Source organism: Dunckerocampus dactyliophorus, chromosome 17 (genome assembly GCF_027744805.1).
Source record: "Dunckerocampus dactyliophorus isolate RoL2022-P2 chromosome 17, RoL_Ddac_1.1, whole genome shotgun sequence".
Lineage (NCBI taxonomy): Eukaryota > Metazoa > Chordata > Actinopteri > Syngnathiformes > Syngnathidae > Dunckerocampus > Dunckerocampus dactyliophorus.
In genome coordinates this window covers 10,953,095-10,975,455 of record NC_072835.1, presented here as the reverse complement: position 1 = coordinate 10,975,455, position 22,361 = coordinate 10,953,095, and the positions used below count along the sequence as shown (strand labels likewise).

At 39.1% G+C, this 22,361-nt stretch overlaps 1 protein-coding gene across 3 annotated transcripts; it reads right to left on the bottom strand.

The window, feature by feature from the left end:
• Nucleotides 1-212: 212 nt before the first annotated feature.
• tmem230a (transmembrane protein 230a) lies at nt 213-14,365 on the bottom strand. Of its 3 annotated transcripts, none has more exons than XM_054757855.1 (4): nt 11,335-13,441; nt 11,027-11,138; nt 10,792-10,914; nt 213-1,030 (listed from the first exon to the last, which is right to left on the bottom strand). In XM_054757855.1, the coding sequence occupies exons 1-4, from the start codon at nt 11,400-11,402 to the stop codon at nt 890-892; spliced, it is 444 nt and encodes a 147-aa protein (XP_054613830.1). In that variant the 5' UTR covers nt 11,403-13,441; the 3' UTR covers nt 213-889. The 3 variants fall into 3 exon arrangements, with proteins under 3 accessions (XP_054613830.1, XP_054613832.1, XP_054613831.1); XM_054757857.1 differs by lacking the exon at nt 11,335-13,441 and adding an exon at nt 13,455-14,358 and having other exon boundaries at nt 219-1,030; XM_054757856.1 differs by lacking the exon at nt 11,335-13,441 and adding an exon at nt 14,207-14,365 and having other exon boundaries at nt 222-1,030.
• Between the last annotated feature and the right edge of the window lie 7,996 nt (nt 14,366-22,361).

Sequence of the window (22,361 nt, the reverse complement as noted above, 5' to 3'; positions counted from 1 at the left end):
TTATGTTGCAACACACTAAGGCCTTCCCGTCTGTTCCCATCAGGTTTGAAGAACACAAAAAAACAGAACACTGAGCTACAAAAATGAATAACTATTTTGTATGTGTTTTTATGTTGCTGATTTTTGTTTTGTTGTGCTTTTCATAATCAATCACCATGATACTTTTTTTTCTTTAATGAAACAGTTACTGAATACTGTATATTTGTCTAAAAATAATCTAATTATTAAGAATTCACCCTGTCACCAAAAACACAGAACTAATAAATGGATACTGATTTTGTTCTTTTTTTTTTTTAATCAAGCAGATCTACTTAAAATACACATTTATTAAAAACAAAGGCGATTGCAAATGTAAATATATTCCTATATTGTAGGGAACATCTACTGCAATTTGATCAAGCATTCTGTCCTTGCATAGTGCTGCAAACAGAGTTAAATATTGGTTTTAAACTTGGACATGATGAAACAGCAGTGTAACAATGGACATAAGGCATCTCATTTGAAGTGATGGATAACATTAAATAGATATAGACATACAGTAACAGTATTTAACAGTAACACAACAGCGGTGATTTGAGTCAACATGTTTTCAGCATTCTCTCTTGAGACTGTAGAACACGTAGCTGCTAGGATGCAGGTAAAAAGGCGCATCGTTTGTGCCACTTTGGTTCACTGTCAGTAAGGTTTTTCTCTGTATGGAGCGACGCAGACAGAACCATAGAGATTATCTTAAATCCGGCACAGTCCACCTGTGGATAAACATGGTGTGCTGTGTCTGGCCTGTGTGATACTTTTGTTGTATATGCTACATCCTGGGAAAAAAAAAATAGCAGGCAATACTTTATGGGTGTAAATATGGCAAAAGGCAAGTCAGAGCCTGTCTCTCCATTCAGTCGCCAAAATCTGGGATGTCGTCGTAGGAGTAACCTCTGTATCCCTTGGCAGCATAGTAGGCGATTCTCAAATGGTAAAATCCAGGAAGGAATACAAGAATCCCTATGATGATGACAGGGATGGTGCGATCTGGGTGCTGAAATCCAAAAAGAAATAGACCATGTTTTAGTTCTGTCTGTCAGTCTTAAGACTGTCAACCGATCGCTCCAGTTTGTCCACGTACTGCTACGTCAGTCGTGCATAACAATCACAAATAGGAGACATTTGATTTTAATGGCAGTCAATAGTTTACTGTACTGTAAGTAACCCAGGTTTAATGTATTACTGTGTACTTTGTGCGTGAGTAAACAGGAAATGCTCATCGTCAGACAAGGCATGATTGTTTTGTTTGAGATCTGGTTTCATTCACTATGCAAAGCGACAAGACATCACAAAGTTGAGTGTATCCGTTCACCACAAGATGGCCATCTTGTGCATTGATTCATCTTAAGTCTTTTTTCCAAAAGATGCTCTGTAGGCATGGCCTATTTTAAAGTGTTAAAAAGTTGACCCTTGATTCTCCAGATTAAAATGAAATATGCACTCAGCCACCATTGCTCATTTGTTTAATTAAAGCAATACACAGTTTCAATATTTGATTACGGAGCAATAACCTCTATTTGATCTCAAATATGTTGTTCATGTTTTTAAATGAATGTGCACTAATTGGCAAATCAACATCTCAAATAGTGTGGGGTTCTTTCCGTCATGTCAGAGCACATTTTCTGCAAATACAATCTGCTGCCTGGAATACATTCACATTAACCTCCTACTGATAATTACAAATTTGATATGTTCAGACTGTTAGCTCCCACACGGAGTGGTGAATTTCGGAAGTGGAAGGCACAGCGGGGGATCCACGCATCCACAGGCTACAAAACAACAGACTCATATTCCAACATACATGAAACGGCGGTAGCCTGGAAAGGAACACGGATGAAAACTGGCAGCAAGATAATAAGACACTGAGGCAACTTAATTACATCTATTTTTAAAGGCAGGATTAACTGGAGTGTTTCAATTACTGCTTCATTTGACGTCTTGGATCAGAACCTGATTATTAACGCTAAAATTAAAAATATCACTTTGTGTATAAAAAAAAACATCGCTCACACCTACAGACGATTTATTTATAATTAACCGAGCATTATTAGTCTGGGTGAGGAAGCTGGAGACCCATGTGTGACAGAACCCACGCAAGCACAGGCAGCCTCAACAGCTTTGTACACACTATGATGATCGATAGAACAGATTAGAGTCACAGGCTAGCGCAACCATCACGCTTACATCTATTGTGGGGCCACCTCCACCTCACTCGAAAGCGGCTAGTGGTAGTACGAGACTCCGTGCTCTGCAGGTCACTAGGTCGTCCCGGCTAGCGTTCAGAGAAGGCATTTCTCCAAGACGTGTCAACATAATCCACACTGCTTGCCTGCTGTAATTCCAGTTACAGTTTAAGATCATAAATTTGTGTTCACCTCGCTACAAGTTTTGAGGCCAGATTGTGGTCACTTTTGCATTTCACAGCAAACTAGGGTGCGTTCAAGGGCTGCCGAACAAAGTGCAACACCTCAACGCTTTACAAAAAATATGATCAGGGAAGCAAAAAGACATAAACATGTAAAAGTTGCGGGCTTTTTTTTAACAGTGGGACGTGTATGCTGTACATTTTATCTGTATTATCACATATTTATGAATTATTACCAATTTAGGTGAATGGAATGCGTTTTCTACAGAAAACATGGCCTATATTCAGAGAAACAAAACGTAAATAAAATAGGAATGCTCCGATCAGGGTTTTATGCTGTCTATTCCGACACCAATCATCCATGAGTGAGATCGGCCGATACTCCAAATGTATCATCGTTGCCATGATTCCGAAGCACAGTCGTCCTTTGTTTATCGTGGTTCATTGGTTCCAGATCAGACCATGATAGCTGAATTTCCGCAAAGCAGGATTCAATATTAATAAACTGAATATTTCCATAGTTAAAGCATAGAAAACCTGTTTGACTTCCTAAATGTTGTTTTTAACATTATTAGAACCCTGCAGACATGAAATAACACCCCAATTGTCACCTTTACACTCTTACTTTACACCACATTGCACAGGCTTTGGGATCACTGCAGGGACACAAGAGACGACCGCCACTAGCATAGTAAAGCTACAGTACTGAGCTAACTAGGTAGCCTCTCCAATTTACTTACGCTAAACTTAAGAAAGTGTTTCAAACGGAGTGTGGTAAAACAAAGTAAGAAGCCAAAAGCTTACCACTTCCACATGGAATGAGAGGAGAACTTCCTTTCACTCTATCATGTCGGCCATGCCATGGCTGACTCCATGATGGTGAAGGTAATCTAATCTAATATCATGTCTCATCAATGTAACATTACTGACGCCTAGCGACCAGAAGACTTCTTATTAGGGATGTCCGATTTAGGCTTTTTTGCCGATAACCGATATGCTGATATTGTCCAACTCTGAATTTCCAATTCCAATATCAACCGATACCGATATGTGTAAGTAACATCACATATCCCCTGTCGTGGAAGGACTGGACTTGACAGGACTGGACTTATTACTATTATTATACTTATTACTTATTATTATTATTTATTATTATTATTATTATTATTATTATTATTATTATTATTATCATTATCATTATTATTATCATTATATATTATGATTGTTTATTATGTATATTGCACTACAAATTTGACGTGATCTTGTGATTAAGTTCATTACGACATTTTTGCAGAGCTGCTGAAAATGTGAATGTCTCTTGGAGAGTAATAAAGATTCTATCGATCTATCTATACGTCTATCTATCTATATATCTATCTTGGGTACCTTCAATTATCACGTGAAACATGAATTCACTACCGAGCAAGATCGACAAGCTGGCAAGAACTTCAAGACCTTCAGGGAGTGCAGCTTATTTGTGCTTCACTGAATGGCTAACAGCTAGGGTCCCAGATGCTAACTTGAGGAGCTAGCCGATTTCAGAGCAGCCAGGAACACAACAGCCTGTGGAAAGCGCAAAGGAGGTGGGCTTGCACTTTATGTGAACAAACTGTGGTGTTATCCTGGCCAAGAGAACATTAAAATGTCCATCTATACAGCATTTTTTTTTATATCGGTTGTCATTATCGGGAAAAAACACATACCGATGTCTATCGATATCATATTTTTATGCAACATCGGGCAGATGTTATTGGTGGGTCGATATTATCGGACAGTCCTACTACATATACCTTGTATTTCAATATTTTTTTACAAATAATGGGCCATAGTCAAACACAAAACTGATTATTTCTTAATTTTTGAAAAACTGTGATAGAGGAGTGATGTTCGAACCGCGATGCAAACTAGTAGGCCCTGAATTACTTTCTGTGAAGAAAACATTGCTGTTTTTACAAGAAGACTCATATGTGGTCTCTAGAAATCTACGATATAATGACATCATTTTATATTTCTGTTGTTAGACAAGAGCAAATGGGGTGAAATCACTTCCAACACGCAGTTCTGTACCTCTAATGGAGTTGACAGTGTTTGATTGACTGAAAGAGCAGAGCAGAATGTCATGCGTGACGTAGTGAGGTGAAATCACATTAGTGAGGACCAAAGCTTGGCTATTGACAATAATTTGACTGGCCCAATCTGCCATCCCACTCTGCCGCTTCTATTCATAGATGGAGTCGTCCTCCCCACAAGGGCACCATGCAGACATGAACACCAGCTAAAACTATTGTCACGGTCCATCAAAATAAAACCCCCACAGTGATCAGCATTTCTTTGTTCGAAACGATCAATTACAGTACATTTAGTGGAAACCCTGAAATGAAAATCAGACATTGATTTTGAATTGTGGTTGAGAACAAAAAATAATGAAACCAGCCTGGACAAAAATTATAGTACCCACTATTTTGTTGCACAATCTTTCGAAGTAATTCTTGAAATAAAGCACTCACTTCCAGCAGCTCTCGATGGCTATGTTCAGACTGCAGAGTATTTAGCCCAATTCAGATTTTTTGTTTTAATCTTGATTTTTGTATGTGGTCGTCCACATTACCAAACAAATGCGACTTGTTAATGACGCAAAGTGTCTGGAAAGTGGCGTGCATACGCAAAAGCACGGCATCACTCGTATTTCCGTGTGTTTACGGAAGTAAAGAGGTGGTGTGTGCTCTAGTGATGCGCGATACCATTGATTTCATTTCCGATCCAATCCGATCCGGTCAAATTCAGGCAGGTATCGGCGATATGTGCAAATTCACCTAATGTGTCTGGTCAGTATTTCAAATCATAGCTTAAACAATACAAGACATCGTAGTAATTTATTTATTTATTTTAAACCCTGAAGTATATCGAGTTAGTGGTGTCATTTACAATGTAGCCAAGCTAATATACAACATCAGAAAATACAAAGGACAAAATCATATATCTGAAGTATCAAAAGTATCACTATTTTGATTTCAAAATCAACTTTAGAGCATGAAGAGCTAGTATCATATAGCTAGTATATTGTGCAACGGAAGTCAATATTTTCTTAACCAAAGATTCCGTGTAGGAGATTAAGAAGAAAGAGGGCAAGAATTTTGGCTATTGCAGTTCGTAGACAGCTTGTCTATTCCAAGGTGCATGTGGTGGATGTCTGAGGCAGGAGTGGTGAGACATGACGAGAGCTGCTTCACCAACACCTTTTAAAAATTATTTTCAGATGAGAAGAAGAACTTTTGCCTACCTCCGTGAGTACCTTTATCCAAGTCTTACACGATAAACCACACCGTTCGATGACTGCCTACATCCGTGAGTACCTTTAAAGTCTCGGTAAGCACGGCAATACACGCCTTGCGACGACGTATAGTTCTGACATGTGACCTGACCGTTCATACTGCAGTCACATCGCATACATATCGGATATATATCCATATACGAATGAGATCTGAATCACATTTGAAAAAAATCGGAATTGTGCTGTTCACACTGACATGAAAAAAATCAGATACATGTCACACATGAGCAAAAAAATCTGAATTGACCTGAAGTGTGAACCTAGCCAATGGGCATTTCCTCACGAGCAAACCAGTCCAGCTCCAGCTCCACTTTCCTTTACACTACGCAGGCGTGCCAAAACAAAAACAAACATGTCTGCCAGGTGGAACCTACCTGCCAACAAAATATCTTGCACAGATAACACGTTCAAAAGCTTTAATTTAATACAGCATTTGAAGAACACTTGATGGAGTATGGTGAGTTTTCAAGGCTCATCTGTCCATGCTGGACAACACTCGCCCGAATGTGTGTCAGAAAGCTATGCAAATAACCCCAAAAATAATTGAATTCATCATACGAAATGGGTAGCCTTTTGTCAGCGGTGGAAGACGCTGGGTTCACCGACTGCTCTCTCACGTGGAGCCCACCTACGTGTTATCTTGAAGTCCTGCTAGGGCGCAGCCATTGTACTCTCACATCCGGAGTCTCCTTAAAAAACACTTGTCATCATTTAAGTTTCACAAGTGATATATGTTCTCTTAAAAAAGTTAGCAAAATATGTTTTTGCCTAAATTAATGTGATTTCATTGTTCTTTTTTTTTTCCATATATAGCCAAATAGTTCAATGTTTGTCTCTTCTTGAGTGTTTTTTGGCTGTGTGTTTTGGGTCCTGCTCTTGTTGCAGGACCCATGAGCTGCAATTGAAACCGAGCTTTCTGACAATGTGCAACACATTTGGCCTCAGAATACCTTGGTAGCCCCGAGATTTTATTGTACTCTACACATTTTTTGCGTCTGTCAGCAAAAAGCTGATGTGTCTTGCCAAAAAGCTTCAGATTTGTCTCCCAGAAGCTTTGTAGCTTGTCAGATGCATTTTGGCAGATTGCAGTATTTTTTATAAATGACTTCTTTTGTCAGTTTTGAGTTGTTTCAGTGACTATTATAGGTTTTACTTTCTTTCACAGTGGGGGACCAACAATTTTATCCTTGTCTGTAGTCTATATATGAAAAAAAAGGGTTTTGGGAGCTATAGAAAGGTTTTTTTCTCAAAATGACTTTCCTGAGACATGCACAGTGGGAACATGCCCACAGGATTTTAAATGGCAGCTAAACAATACACTTTGTGTACAATCATATATCTATTTTCGAATGCCCTACTTTTTGACAAAAAAAAAAAAATGTAGCCAAAATTTTGCCTCGGTTCATATACACTCTCTCGGTTACAATATTGCGCCGAACAAAGTGTTGGATTTCACCCTTTGGTACGTTCAATCTTGTGGTATTAATAAAGATGTGGACGGACAATACTGCAAGCACTGCTTTTTTATTTAGCCATCTTGGATCATACACCAAAATCACACCAAATCTCGCAACATTTAGTTTACACAATACTAGGGTATCCTATAAGGCAGCGATTCTCAACTGGTGGGTCACAACCCACTCGTTACCAAAAAAGAAAAAACTGTAACAACCTGATGTCCGCAAATGCATCTTGCGTATGTGCCATTCGCTTGCTACGCCACCTCGAGGTGCATGCCATGTTTATGGCCAACAACAGCGGGAGGGGAAGGGCATAGAGTGTGGACTTAATGTGCCGTCCATTGAAATATTTGTTATCCTAATGTAGAACAGTGCATCTCACCGCTGCAGCTCATGCTGTGTTGTGTGGAGGAATTCTGCCCACAATGAAGACTACCAGACACAGTATGACGGTATTGGGAGGCGTTTCTTGCGCAATTCGACCTATTGACCCACTCAGTGTACCTACTGAGTGTTCAATCAGAGGAACTGGACTCGCTAGATATTCTTGAAGATGTTTCACCTCTCTTCCAGGACAGGTCTCCACACTAACTTTTTTTAGTAGGACCACAGTAGCCCCGAACTTAAAATTTTAGGAGGCACAAGGAGAAAGTGTAGGGACGCAAACCGAAATCGACCTGTAAAGTAAATATTCACATTTCCTCTCATTTTCACTGTATTATTAAAAAAAAAAGAATTTTTTTGAATGGAAACTGTCTTCTCTAGCCACATTGTTTCTGTCCTAGCTTCTGGAAGGCCTCTTTGGTGGCATCATATATATTATAACTAAAATACCGCCCTCTTTTCACACAAACGCCAATCACAGTGGCTATTCGCCTCCCGCTCTCATACACATTGGTCTGCCTTCTTCTTTGGTGTTCGTCTTCTTTCTTTTTGTTTTGGTTTGAGTTAATGTTGGTGGGCATCTCATTTGCGCATTACTGTCAACTACTGGGCTGAAGTGTGGAGCAGGAGTTTGCCAGCAACAGAAAATATTCAATAATAATAAAATGAAATCAGCAAATTAACTGGTCGGGTTGCCAACTTCCACAAAAATAAATAAGAGACACCTTTTTGTCAGGACCAACCAACCCAAATGTTTTTTTTTTTTGCCTTTAATTGTGTGAAACAAACTTTGTACTATTTGACACAAACCTGAATTTAATTTTATGCCTGTTTTAAAGTACCGTAAAGCACCGTGTATAAACCGCACTTTTTTTCCACCTCTAAGAAGCAAAAAATCGGGGTGCGGTTTATACACCATGACAGGTCTGTGACCAGACTCGGACTAAAAAATATTATCAGGCAACGCTTCTACAACGCTTCAGCGGAAGATCACTCATACTACAAGCCCGGTCTCACCGCCTGAACTTTGCTGTAGCGTTCCTGGAGCGGTGAAAAAAATGAATCACCGCTCGTTCACCACCGTTTAACAGAAGTTGGACCCCGTTAAGGCAACGCCGTATCCGCTCGGCCACCGCTGATGGTCCCTCGTACCGCTCCGAAAGTTTTGAGCTGCACAAAATATTACGAGCGGCCAATTTTCCGCCACGGCAAAGTTCATCACCGCTCCAACAACGCCCAGTCAAAGTTTGGTGCCGCTGGACGCAAGTTCGTGGACGCTTGGGTCCGCTATACCAGAATTTGGCTATAAATACAGGGAGAAATTGACCAGAAGCGCATTTGGGAAGCCATCTGTGGGTCAGACAGTTGCTTTGACTTTAGCACTCTCTGCTGTACAGTTGCTGAAAATGCTTGTGTATGCTTGAATAAACATTGGGAGTTTATTCAAATTCACACTGAAGCAATGCAGCATTATGTAATTCCATTGCAGATGAATTGATGGACAGCAGATTTCTCCTTTCTTCTTCTTTTTGAAATTGCTTAGTACCTTAACGCATGTTGATTTGAGATGAAAGAGTTGGCAAGCGTTTATGAACTAAAATTTTTCTTTCCCCGCCGTGAGCCTGAAAATGGGGGTGCGGTTAATACACAGGTGCGGTTTATACACGGTGCTTTACGGTAATACAAATAACACGAGTAGATGAAAAATTTACTCGCCGTGTCTAAAATTTTTATCGCAAATTGCGACCACTTAGTTGCAGTCTGGAGTCCTGCAGGTCCATGTGCAAGTCCTCCAATTCAACTACCCCGTGTATTGAAAACTAAGGATGCTCCGATCGATCGTCCACCGGTCAAAATCGTCCAAGTTCCGTGAAAAAGCATATTGCCATTGGAATTGTCCTAAATGTTCCACCTTATAAGGCCACCTGGCCAATAGCACTCATCATAAATAAATGCAAAAATTTCCACTTAATCTATGTGATTGGTATCACTATTGGCTGATTTCACTCATGGATGATCGGTATCGGAATCGGCAGCACAAAACCCTGATTGGAGCATCCCTAATGAAAACCTTTACAGACAATTTTTGTTCAAATAATTTTAGAATTTGTGGATAAAGCATATTGCTCTTGAAACGATCATGAAGCTTGTTTTGTGCTGATAACCCGTTTTATTTTGTACTACCTCAAATTCAAACTGCACTTGTCTTTTCATTTGCTGCTGGCCCAAAATTACGCCGCCAGCGCTTAGCAAAGGCTGCTGTATATGTGTGTTACCTGGGGCGAAGCTTACATGCTGGAAACAGAAAAAGGTGGGACATAAGGCTTGCAACACATTCAAAGGTTAGCGCCCTCTGTGCAACAGTGTAACTGTTGCCAACAGTCCCTTTAAATTTAAAATTGAAATAAATACATTTAAATAAAATACATTAAATGAAATAGATATTTGAGAAGTTTGTGTTAAAACATTTCTGCAATTTGGGTCGCAGCTTGTCATTGAAGAATGATGGTGGGTCCTGCAGTCAAACCATTTTAGAACCACTGCTGTAAGGCACATTCATTTGGCAAACTCAAACGAGAATGTTACACAAACTACTCAGTTTGCCTCATCAACAATATGTTCCATCCTTGAGAAGAAATCAAGGAAGCTAATGTTGTGACTGAAGATGTTAAGAAGTCATTGTTAGTGTAAATCTCTTCCTCTCCTCTCCCCTCCTCGCTCTCTGCTCCTTGCCGTCTGCCAACATGTCTTCAATAAAAGGTAAAAGTGATGTTAAATGTTATTTATTCATTTCATTTGTCTTGTATAATCATTTTTGCATTGTTTTGTGTATGGAAAACTATAATTAATTACTAAAAATGTATTTTTTGTTAATATTTTTGGGTGTCTGGAACAGATTGATTGGATTTATGTCATTACTGTTATTATTTCTGTTTTCAACCATTTCAGTCTTTCCTTGCCTTTTGGAATGAATTCATAACAAAAACCGAGGTACCACTGTGTTTATATTTCAATGTCGAAACGAGAAAGCTTTTTAGCCGCATTCCAGATCTAAAAAGCACACCTTTTCTGTCCATTAACTTTCTATAACAATTGTCCTCATTAGGGTCACAGGTGAACCGGGGCTTATCCCAGCTGACTTTGGGCAAGAGGCGAGGTAAACTCATATGGATAAATATCCTTCAACATTCACATTCACACAGACATGAACTCACCTCAACCACAATAGTGCCAGCGAGAAGAAGAGCCCCGAAGACGATGAGTAAGGAGCCAACCAGAAAGAGAAAGATTGCCAGTGCGATTGCCTTGTACGGGACCTTTGGTGGACTTTTCTTAAACTGGAAAGAATGACATTCCAGGAGCAGCAGACAGTTATTTTCCACAGGTGATTTAACATCATTTGACAGCATTTTCCATCCATTACCTTGCATTATCTATATCACCTAGTACCTGTAAGTCAATGTATCCATCGTCATCCGCAGCCAGCCGCGAATATTTGACCTTGTTGAACACACCAGCATCCAGCATGTTGCCTCTGCTCGCTTTCATTGTGGCACAGAAGCTGTTAGGAGAGACGAAGACAATGGGAATTAAGAACCGTGGTTGCACTGAATCATAACAGATCAGATTACTTATCTAGGGGGTGTACGGCGAAAGTGGCTCAACAAACCCAGGCTTTGTGCTCAAGATGCAACTCGACAAAACCTAACATCCGCAATCAGACTTAATTGGTCCCGCAACGGTGGTTATCAACTTACTTTGTCAAGTCCGGTGTCCGGCTTTGTGCTAAGTGGACGTTCACAAGAAAGGGGGCGTTTGACGTCATATTATTCTACTTCTGTTGAAAAGTGAAGCAATCCCAGCCAGTGTATTTTACAAAAAAATGAGTATTGAATTATTATAGAACGTTATCAGGAGTTCCAATGCACAGCTTTGACATTTTAACACTTATCCATTAAAAAAAAATAAATTGGCGCAAAAAACATTTTTTAAATCTTTGCACCATCTTCTTTGTATCTCATTGTGACCACTAGATGGCAGTGTTGACATGAGTACTCACGCAAGGACTGCAGCGATGATTACGTCTGCTAATGCTGGCCTCATTATTAATATTAAATATCGCACTTTATTCCTGGTGCTCGTGTGAGCATATCTGGCGTATTCCCTCGTCGTAAAATCAATGTCGCTCATAGATAGATAATATCAGGCAATGCTCTTTTTTCAAATTTTTTTTTCTCCATGTCACCCCTGGAACCTCGTAGGCTTTCAATAAAAGGTGATTCTATCTTGGAATTAGATAAAAAGTGAAACCGTGGCACTTTCATAGCTGACGTTACGCTGAAAGTAGACATGACGTAGACATTACAATGATACGATCTGCACTGATAATAATAATATGCACTCAATACACAGAAATATGTGTATTATCTCTAATTTGAGAGCTCTACAGCAAACTCTATACTGTAGTAAGATATAAAATCATACGTATTTAGATATAAAAAAACCATTTCTATCATGACAGCGTGACCTTTACAGATACATAGGGCACATATGCACCACAGGAAGTTAAGTGTGCTGCAAGTGTTTCTTGAGTTTTTGACCTTTTTAAAATATCTGCAACTCACTTTTGAAAGCACTATCTACATAGATACTTTTCTTCCAACATTCTGACATTTCTGCCTCAAAGAAGCTACTGACCAGGGACACAAGAATTGAAAGGACTGTTGATTCGGCTGCAAATGAATGGAACAGAGTGTAGTACGCCATGGAGGAGAAAGTCCGTCATGATGGTAAGCAATCGAGGTGGCCGGGGCTGGGCGGACAACAGTGTACAATGTATGCACTAGCTCTGAGCTGAGTATAAAATAAAGTTGTAAAATACGCTGTGTATACACTTTGACGACATGGATTAATATTATTTACTGAGCAAAATATATAAGGACTGCTGTGACATATACATCCGCAAACATTGGCCGAGTTAATAGCTCATATTGCATATTATTATTGCAAAAAGTGACCAAATGTAGCGTACTTTCTCGGCTGAAATCTTTATCTCTTATAGAGAATTCAATCAGTGAATGCTAGCAAATCAGTGTGATCTCATACTAGCCACTCCCGTCGTAGTGCTGCTCAAATTGTTCTTGCTCCCACGTCCACCGGGTTCTCACTAAATGGTGATACCATCTCCAAATGACTTCCACATTGAAACAGCGGCACTTTCATCGCCGATTTTAAGCTGAAAATCTGGACAGGTTATGAGTTTAGCCTAAGATACCATGGTGATATAGTTGCTTTACAAGAGAGCTACCTTTGTTGAACAGGCAAGCCTGGCTTTACACTTAACACACCTCACTAACCCACTAACTAAAAAAGATATCACCTTATAAATTTCTAACTTATAAGGCTGCAGTGAAAATTTCATTCAAATCTGATGTATTTTTGACCCGGAATGACTACATGTCGCGTTTGCATTGTTGTCCTATTTTCAATATGGATGCCATGATTGTAAATATAAAAGCAAATAAATATGGATAATTTAGATATCCATCCATCCATCAATTTTCTATGCCGCTTCATTATAACAAAATCATGTTAAAAAACATTGATTTTCTCAAATATGGAGTGGATGTTGGTGGATTTTATACATCCCTGTCCTCGATGATAGCGAGGTGTATTTCTTATGGTTAGTGTGGGGTGAAAACGAATACACGGCTTGCAGCTGCACTGCAGTGCTAGGCCTACATGACAGATATGACACTTGGCTTTCTTCTCTGGAATTTTGGATTATCAAAAAAATGTAAATGGTTACTCTGATGACTTGTAAAACATATTTTCACAGCCTAAGTTAATATATGTTTTGTAGAAGTGTTGTACTTGCCAAAGTCCGTGGGTTGATCACTGCTTTTGTCCTGACTCAATGTTAAAGCAATGGGCACCAAAGGCACTACAAGTATTTTCTGGTATAAAATCTGCTCCAACTTTTTTTTTTTTTCTTTTTTAAATTGAGTGTGTGTTTACAACAGTGATAGACATATAGCGTGCATATATACAGTATATACTGCTCTAACGTATTTTATATTTTGGGTAGAGATGTGAATGAGGTATCATATTAAAGTTCAAGTCATGCTTTATCAGATAGAATTAAGCACAGACTTGATTTTACAAATTTCAAAATGTTTTAACACTGCTACAAAGTTAATTATATGTGTGTAAGTCATGATGATGAGTCTGATCCCAGGACAAATGCAGTTGAGAACCCCTGATGTAGATATTCATTCAAGGTAGGTACTTATTATGATGTATAAATTCATTGTAGTTGTTAGTCAATACTCGTTCATTCTGTGTTACCATTAGCATTAATTACAACGACAGTTGTTTCGAACTTACTGACTTCTAGCTTACTGGTGCAACACTTGATACACTCTTTAACAAACTATTTTTTTACACACGGTAATCAACATACATAAATTAGAATTATTATTATTATTTCAACAAGTTCGTTGCTAGCACCTGGCTAACCTACCGCTAGCTTACCCAACGCAACTTAATTAGCTGGGAGATTAGCTTCATGACTTAAACTGCCTGTACAGCAAGTGAAAGGATAAACGGTGTAACCAGAGTAAGTTTCACCTCTTCGTTTCTCCCCCTCGTTTCTTTTATACATTCAACTGAGGTAAAAGAGCAGTATAAATCCGTAAATATTCGGCGCCATAGCTACAGCATCATGTTGTTGTTGACGTCCACCGTACGTTCCTCATTTTCGCGCATGCGCACAGGTGCTGACCAGCTTTTTGCTGTTGCTGTTCCGTTATTAAATCATTATTTACGTGGACATATTATTTTCACTACAATACTTATTTAGTTGCGCATTATAACAACAGAAACTTAAAATTAGTCATCTAAACAAACATACTGTATTTTCTTTTGTCAACCTTCATTAAAATGATGATTGAATACCATGTATACAGTATAAAATAAAATGTTATTAATTCCTCACAATATGTAGTCTTCACAGTTCTCATAATGATGCATTCCTTGGCATTGTTTTGTTGGATAGATATTACATACTTTTTGTTGTAGTTTACAATGTAATGCTGTTCCGGGAAACCTAATTTGGTCGTGCTCCTCCCCATTTTTAATCACATTTCCACCATTCTAATAGAGGGTTAGCAAAAAGCCAATTCCACATACATTGTATTCACGACAAAAGAAAGAAGCAAAATTATTGTGTTCGAGCGTACTAAAAGTGGATTGCCTGTCATACAGTATCTGTATAGAGACTTTTTCAGACTCATATTGTGTATTGAAGGCCAAAATGGAGTTGGAGTTCATTGGAGAGCACTTCTTTTTTTTTTTTTTTTTATAAAATCTATTTTTTACCTCACAGATCAGATGCCTCGCAGACAAAAAAATTATCCAATTAAATAATTGCAAATTGCAGATAATTTTCTGGCCCAACTGATGGATTATTGATAGTTTTAAATGGGGTCAATTTAATGAAATATAATTATTTCAAATATAAATTGTACATACGTATTTACAGTACAGTGGAACCCGCTTATGTCAACGCCACCTCGGTCTGATGGACTGACTGACTTGCACATTTACTTGTGACTTTGGCCAGAGACATAAGGAGAATGGGCAATAATAAAGGATTTTTGTTTGTTGATATCATTTTCCTCAATTTCTGCATATTTTTATTTGGATTCTTCTGTTTTCATATGATGTTTTATACTCTTTTGTCTTACTCTTTAAAATGTACATTGTTTGTACAAATACATAAACTGTGGTCCAGGTAAGGTCAACAGTAGCAATATTTGACATACTAAAAAGATGGGGTTTACCGTTAAAATAAAGTCATAAACAGATAGGACACATGCTGAAAATTCTATTTAAAAAATGATGGCATCTTGTCAGTAAACACCAACTCTGAAATTAAAACACACGGGTGTGACGTTCCTGTCCATGTCACTTTATCAGACTGATAAACACATGTATCTATGGAACACAATTTTAATATTTACAGTGGGTGAGTCGGCTGACGAATGTTATCTCCCCCAGCCAGCTGTTGGCAGCATCTTGAGCTGCATGGGTTGAAGAATGAACCTCATGGTTTCAAATGTAATCTGGGGTTTAAACCGTCGCCTTCATTAAACCTTTATTAACTGTAGAGACAATGTTTTTTAGAGCCACAACCCTGCCATTGAAGCTGCTGGCCTTCTTGGGCTCCAAAAAATATAAGAACAACACTGGCATATGTTAACGATACAGTTGTTCCACGCTACATCGCGGTTCGAAATCGTGCCCTAACTCTATTGCGGTTTGTCAAAAAATAATTAATTACTAAATGATCATTTTCATGGTTGAATGATTGTCATTATTATTATTATTATTATTATTATTATCCATCAATCCATTTACTTTGCCACTTTTCCTCATTAGGGTCGCGGGGGTGTGCTGGAGCCTATCCCAGCTGACTTTGGGCGAGAGGCGGGGTACACCCTGGACTGGTCGCCAGCCAATCGCAGGGCACATAAAGACAAACAACCATTCACACTCACATTCATACCTATGGACAATTTAGAGTCTCCAATTAACCTTACATACATGTTTTTGGAATGTGGGAAAAAATCTGAGTACATGAAGAAAATCCACGCACGCACGGAGAGAACACGCAAACTCCACACAGAGATGACATTCGAACCAAGATTTTCCCAATCTCCTGACTGTGTGGCCAACATGCTAACCACTAGGCCACCGTGCAGTCCCATTACTATTATTATTATTATTATTAGTCAAAACATATGCATTTATAAGCAAATTGTATGTATTCTTGGAATTAAGCATTCACAAATTAAGCATTTTCAATAATAAAAATGGCTAAATATACAAAAATACAAATATAAGGCATTAAGAAGATATTTCATGTAGCGTAATGTTGTGTGCGCCTTTAAAAGGCGGGGCCTGACAAGTGACGCGTGTTGTGGAGTGACTGACGTGAGTTGTGGCTGACAGCCACTCCTGTGTAAATGTTCACTGCGCCATTGCAGTAGTATTCTACTACACTGGCCACTAGATGTCAGGAACGTTACACTGATGTGACAATAGCCACCAAGCCACCTGTCAATGCTACTGTAATGGCTTATTTATGTCTAAGATGTCTTATTTTCTATTATTATGTCAACTATATTGGGTAATTGGGTAAAGGTGACTATAGGAGTGTTATTTTATGTCCAGAGGGCTCTAATAACACTTAAAAAACATATTACAAGTTCTTAAACAGGTTCTTAAACAGTTCTCAAACATCGCAGGGCACATATAGACAATCATTCACATGTTCCTGTTTCCACCTTCCATGGTGAGTTTCATGTTAGTCCTTGCTGTGCCTCCTAGACTTTCTTTATTATTTTGCTACTTCAAAATTGTGTATGTCGTTAAGTCAATCTTTTGTTTAATAATAAAAATACTTTATTCATTATACAAGCCACCCCGCATCCTGGTGTAACACTAGATGATAAATGATAATAGCAAAACATTTTGTTGGTCCATCTTTTGTAATAAATGTCACAATGAGTTGGCAAAAGTAATCCACAAAGATGCCTATGAAAAAGCACAAGGAAAGTTAATCCTTTTCTGGATGAACCAGAACAACTCCAAAAAGCAAAAACACCATCACGCGCAGTTCATAGTTACCTCATTATAACTAATATAAAATATTTATACCCAAATTTGTTGTACATGACATTTGTAGGCGACAAATTAAGGCTGAAACAGTTAACTGCACAAGCACTTAATTCTAGCTATTGAGGTACATTAAATGGAATGTAGCGTGATACTTGCAGAGGTGAGTAATAATTCTCTGCTGGCACAAGCAGTCGCTTTCACATATTCCCATTTTATCTCCTTCTGGCATGCAGTAAGTACAAGCTCAGTAATGCTCGTTTCGCCTTTCTGCACTGAGCATTTGGAAGGTGACCTACAGAAATGGCCTGGGAGTAGTTAGAGACACGCACTGCTAAAGTAAGTCCATCCATCCATTATACATAGCGTTTATGTTGGGGTCGCAGAGAGCAGGAGCCTTGCTGGAGGGCGGGGCATAGCCTGGAAGGACAGACAAAGAGGAACGTTGAGATCATTTTTACAATGCAATTTAGACTCTCCAAGCCCTTCTTGCACGGCGTAGTCATTATATTTGTGTAGAATGACAAGTACGCATACAAGGGAATCGAAGCAGTGTATGTAAGCTAAAAAAATAAGTTTCATTTGAATAGCCATACATTTAAGTACACAAACAATTCATTAAATGTGCCTAACCAACAAAGTGTGAAAGCACCGTTATTGTTATAGTTGACTTTTTGTTTAGCCTCTTTTATTCTCATTAAGCTAAGCTAATGTTCAGCAGTAAACTAGTTAAACAATTAAGAAGCCTAATCTCACCAGTGTGTGGCTTTTACCGCACCATGAATAATTGAAAATGTAAGCAACTGAAGGTGATAAGAGCAAAATGCATTTTACTCTGCCAAATGGATTTTGAAGTCGTGTGCGCTTGCATTCCCCCGGCAGAGGAGCAAGCAGGAAGTGAGATTTCCCACAGTACAATCACCTCAGTGTCTTAAGTCAGCAAATGTGAGAGAACGTGAGTTATAGGATGGTGCCTAAAGCACAATACGGCGCTAATGAGGCTCTGAGATGAGGAGCAGGGTCCTCAAATTAAAATAATAGTTTTTGAAATTTCGGAAATCATCACAAGGTAAATGAGATGTAGCAAGGTGTCAGTTGTGAATGAAAGGAGACATTTATTTTGACTGAGTGGTACTCTTTAGTTGAGAATAATCCTGATTATACAGTCATCCCTCGCTACATCGTGGTTCGAACATCGCTCCGTCACTCTATTGCAGTGGTCGGTTTTAGACTTCATACTTTGTCCTTCTTCCCCACTCTGTTTGAAACCCTTTCTTTAGTTTAGAATATAGAAATTGGCTAACCTGTTAGCTCAGCAGAACGCTATGCTTAAAGCGGCGGCCGTCTCGTGTCCCTGCAGTGATCCCGAAGCCTGCACAGTTGACCAATATGTGATGTAAACAAAGAATAATAGGCGCATAATTGTGACCATAGGGGTGTTGTTTCATGTCTACAGAGCTTTAATAACGGTAAAATATGTATTTAGAAAGTCATAAACAGGTTTTCTATGCTCTAAATGCGGAAATATTCCATTTATAAAGAAGGAATCCTACTTTGCGGAAATTCAGTTATCGTCTGGAACCAATTAACTGTGTTAAAGGAGGGACAACTGTATTCCCATAAGAGATTTTTTAAACTGTGTAAATGACCTAAGGTCTCTTGATAAGCTCAGATTTTTTTTTGCCGCAAACATTTGTGACTATCAATAAGGTTGTTTTAATCACTGAGTGACATTGCAACCATTTGGTAGAGATCAATATTTTAAAAAGCATGGGGTCTGTCGTTAAAAAATATTGATTATGCTTATGTTTCACCCAAGGATGAAACAAATGCACAGAAAGCATTTTTTCACTACTTCTTTCTTGGAGGGGTAAGGAAAATAATAAAACAAAACCTACTTCACTCGATTAGTGTTTATAGCCATTACTCTGACATCTATTCAGTAAATACACTGACCTCCACAAGTATTAGAACAGTATTGGAATTCCTTTATTTTTGCTGTAGACTGAAAACATTTAAGTTTGACATCAAAAGATGAATATGAGACCAGAGAGCAAATGGTCTTTCACTTGTATAGCACTTTTCCACCTCCAAGGCACTCAAAGTGCTTTCACACTGTTAGTACATTTACCTACCGATGAGGCAGCATCAGGAGCAACTGGGGGTTCAGTATCTTGCCCAAGGATACTTCGACATGATCACAGGAGGACTGAGGATCAAACTCACAACCTTCAGGTTGGGAGACGAACACTCTGCCACCTGAGCCATGCCGCCCCCTAGAGCAACAGTTCAGCTTTTATTTTCAGGTATTTAGATCTAGATCGGGTACACAACCTAAAAGCTAGCACCTTTTCTTTCAACCCACCAAAAGTATTGGAACATGTGACTAACGTATGTGTCCTATTGCATTACTTATTCGATCTCTAAATAGCACTGAATGTCTACGCTCAGTTTCACGTTGGGTAGGATATGTTTTGCCTGTGTATGCTACATTTTGAGGTGAAAACAAGATGAAAACCTGAGAGCTTTTTATAGGTGAAAAACAAGCAATTGTGAACCTGAGAGAAGAATCAGAACCATTGCACAAACATTGGTCATAGCCACTGCAAACTTTTGGAATGTCCTTAAGAAGAAAGAAATCACCGATGTACTAACTAACTATAGGTAAACCAAGGAAAGCATCAGAAGTTGATGACAGAAACATAGTGAGAGCTGTAAAGAAAGACCCTAAAACAACTGTTAGTGACATCAGCAACATCCTGCAGGGGACAGGAGTGAATGTATCACTATCTCCTGTTCATAGAGGATGTCATGAAGAAATGTACAGAAGATGCACACCACTCATTAGCAAGAAGAACAAAAAGGCCAAGCTGGAATTCACTGCTTCAAAAAGTACAGAGATACCTCAAGAATTCAGAGACAAAAGTTTTATGAACTGATTAATTTTTCAGGCTTATCCTGCAAATTCCATCTTTACTATTATGATCTGCAGTGTTCAGAATCAACAGTTCCTGGATTATAACTATCACTTTTATTATTATTATTATTATTATTATTAGAAGCAGTAGTAATAAACTTGAACTGTGTGAATGCTGAAGGGCTCAACCGATTCAAACCATTCCAACGTCAAAATGTTCATCTCATTCAGGAAAAGACTGGCTTTCTATCAAAAAATTTACAAGAAATTCCCTCATTTACTCATAGAACAATGCTATTGAAAATGAATGGTTACACAAAGGCCAGCATTTCTTCATCAATCCCAAACATCCCAACACAAAAACATTCGGGACATTCGGACTAACAATATTCCACATCCCAAAAATTCCCAGTTTTTCTGAAATTTCACATTTTCCGTAACACTAATTCCCTTTGAACTTGAGAATTCGTGCTACGCGCACATTTTCATTCACATTTTCCATCTCCAAAGTTCTTATAGAAATGAATGGCATTTTTACACACTTCTCAACCCATTACAAACATTGACAAAAACAAAATCTTCAGGCGAACAACCTTCCACAACCCCCAAAATTCCCACTTTCCCGAAATTCCAAATTTTCTGTAAATCATTTCTGTTCAGCTCCTTCTACTGAAATTGCATTCAGAATTGTATACAAGCTAAAAACAACCGGACTGAATCAGTTGACAGAGTTAATTCAAGTCAACACGTCTGTGTCTGAATGTTCCAGTAAATAAAGCAGAGTTTCTATACAACCACATTATGTTTGTTCATTACAATAATATTCGGAGTTGACTAGATTCCAAATACATCCGAAGATGTTTGTCTTTCATGAATGTAGCCTTGGCCAGGGGGAGTTTATGTCGTCAGGCACTGGGTGTTCCTGATAATGGGCCGGCACTGGTGGCCAAGTCATCGACCACCTCCTCCTGGCTTTCAGCTTAGCTACGGTTTCCTGCTCCATAACCAGAAATCCCGCGCACTGCTGTCTTCCTCTCCTACCCTGTCACTCCAGTGGCTGTGAGCATTCTCCAGACTGACTGGGCAGGAAATCCACTACAGCCGACCTTGACCGGGAACAGCCACGCCTACCATCGTTTCCTCCTGCAGTTGTGCGAAAGGTGCTAGCATTTGGCTTTTGTCCTTTGAAAGACCTGTTCACACCCCTCTTCCCATTAAACTGTAAGTTTCACCAGGATGATAATTTTGCCCTGTCAGACCACAGTACCACATGCGGCTTCAGGGCTGCCTGATTGGCTGAACTGCAGACGTTCATTTCCCACGACTGGGCCTTTTGGAGCAGACTGGTTCTTGTTGCTGCTGTGGTTTGTGGCTTTTCTCCCTCACTTACAAACTTTCTGTTTTCCAAAGTGGCTCCCGTTTCTTTCATCTTTCCTGCTCAATGGTCTTGGCAAGTGTCATGAGCACCTTGTCATGTTATTCACCGCCACAAATAGTCTTGGCACTACCTCATAAACGCATAAAGACACACAGTACTGTAACATGACATATTATAATGGGACTGTTTGTGAACATAGCTTGTCATTCCAACTCTGTACAATAGATGGCATCATAATGGTGCTTTGTAATGCACCTCTTGGTGACCCAAATCTAGCGACTTTTTCTGATCTTCCTGGACACTTGTGGAGACTCAAAGCACGTATTGCGCTTCTCACCGAGCAGTGGGTCCTCTTATGCGCCCCTCCCCATGTACAAGCACTCACAGACGGCTCAGTCTTGCTTATGACAGAAGAAAGTTCATTTGCATTTGTAAACACTAAACATATGTCATTTGTTATATTTGGTCATATATGATGACAACTAGCCTGTACTACAGCCAGTAGTTTTTTGATGCTACGCCTGATAGACGTGATGGTTGTGACTTTCAACAAAACTGAAATGTTATTTATATTGCACATATCTTTGTTGAAAATATGTGGTTCAAGACCACCTGGCATGCAACCCTTGTGCACTGACTGATTGTCATTTCATCATCAAATACACAGGAGATGGGTGAGTTAGTAAATAGGTATATCATATACGGTAAAAAAAAAAAAAAGTAACTACAAGAAGGAGGCATGCAGGCAAGGGGTGGTGCTTAGTAGGTCAGGTGGGCTGGTCCACAGGGGTTCTCTGATCAGAGGAACC

Coding starts and splice junctions, on each gene's coding strand:
- tmem230a (XM_054757855.1), bottom strand. CDS start 11,402: ATGACGTCAAACGCCCCCTTTCTTGTGAACGTCCACTTAGCACAAAGC. Junction 11,139..11,334: donor CGGACACCGGACTTGACAAA/GTAAGTTGATAA, acceptor CTCTCCTAACAG/CTTCTGTGCCACAATGAAAG. Junction 10,915..11,026: donor ATGGATACATTGACTTACAG/GTACTAGGTGAT, acceptor CATTCTTTCCAG/TTTAAGAAAAGTCCACCAAA.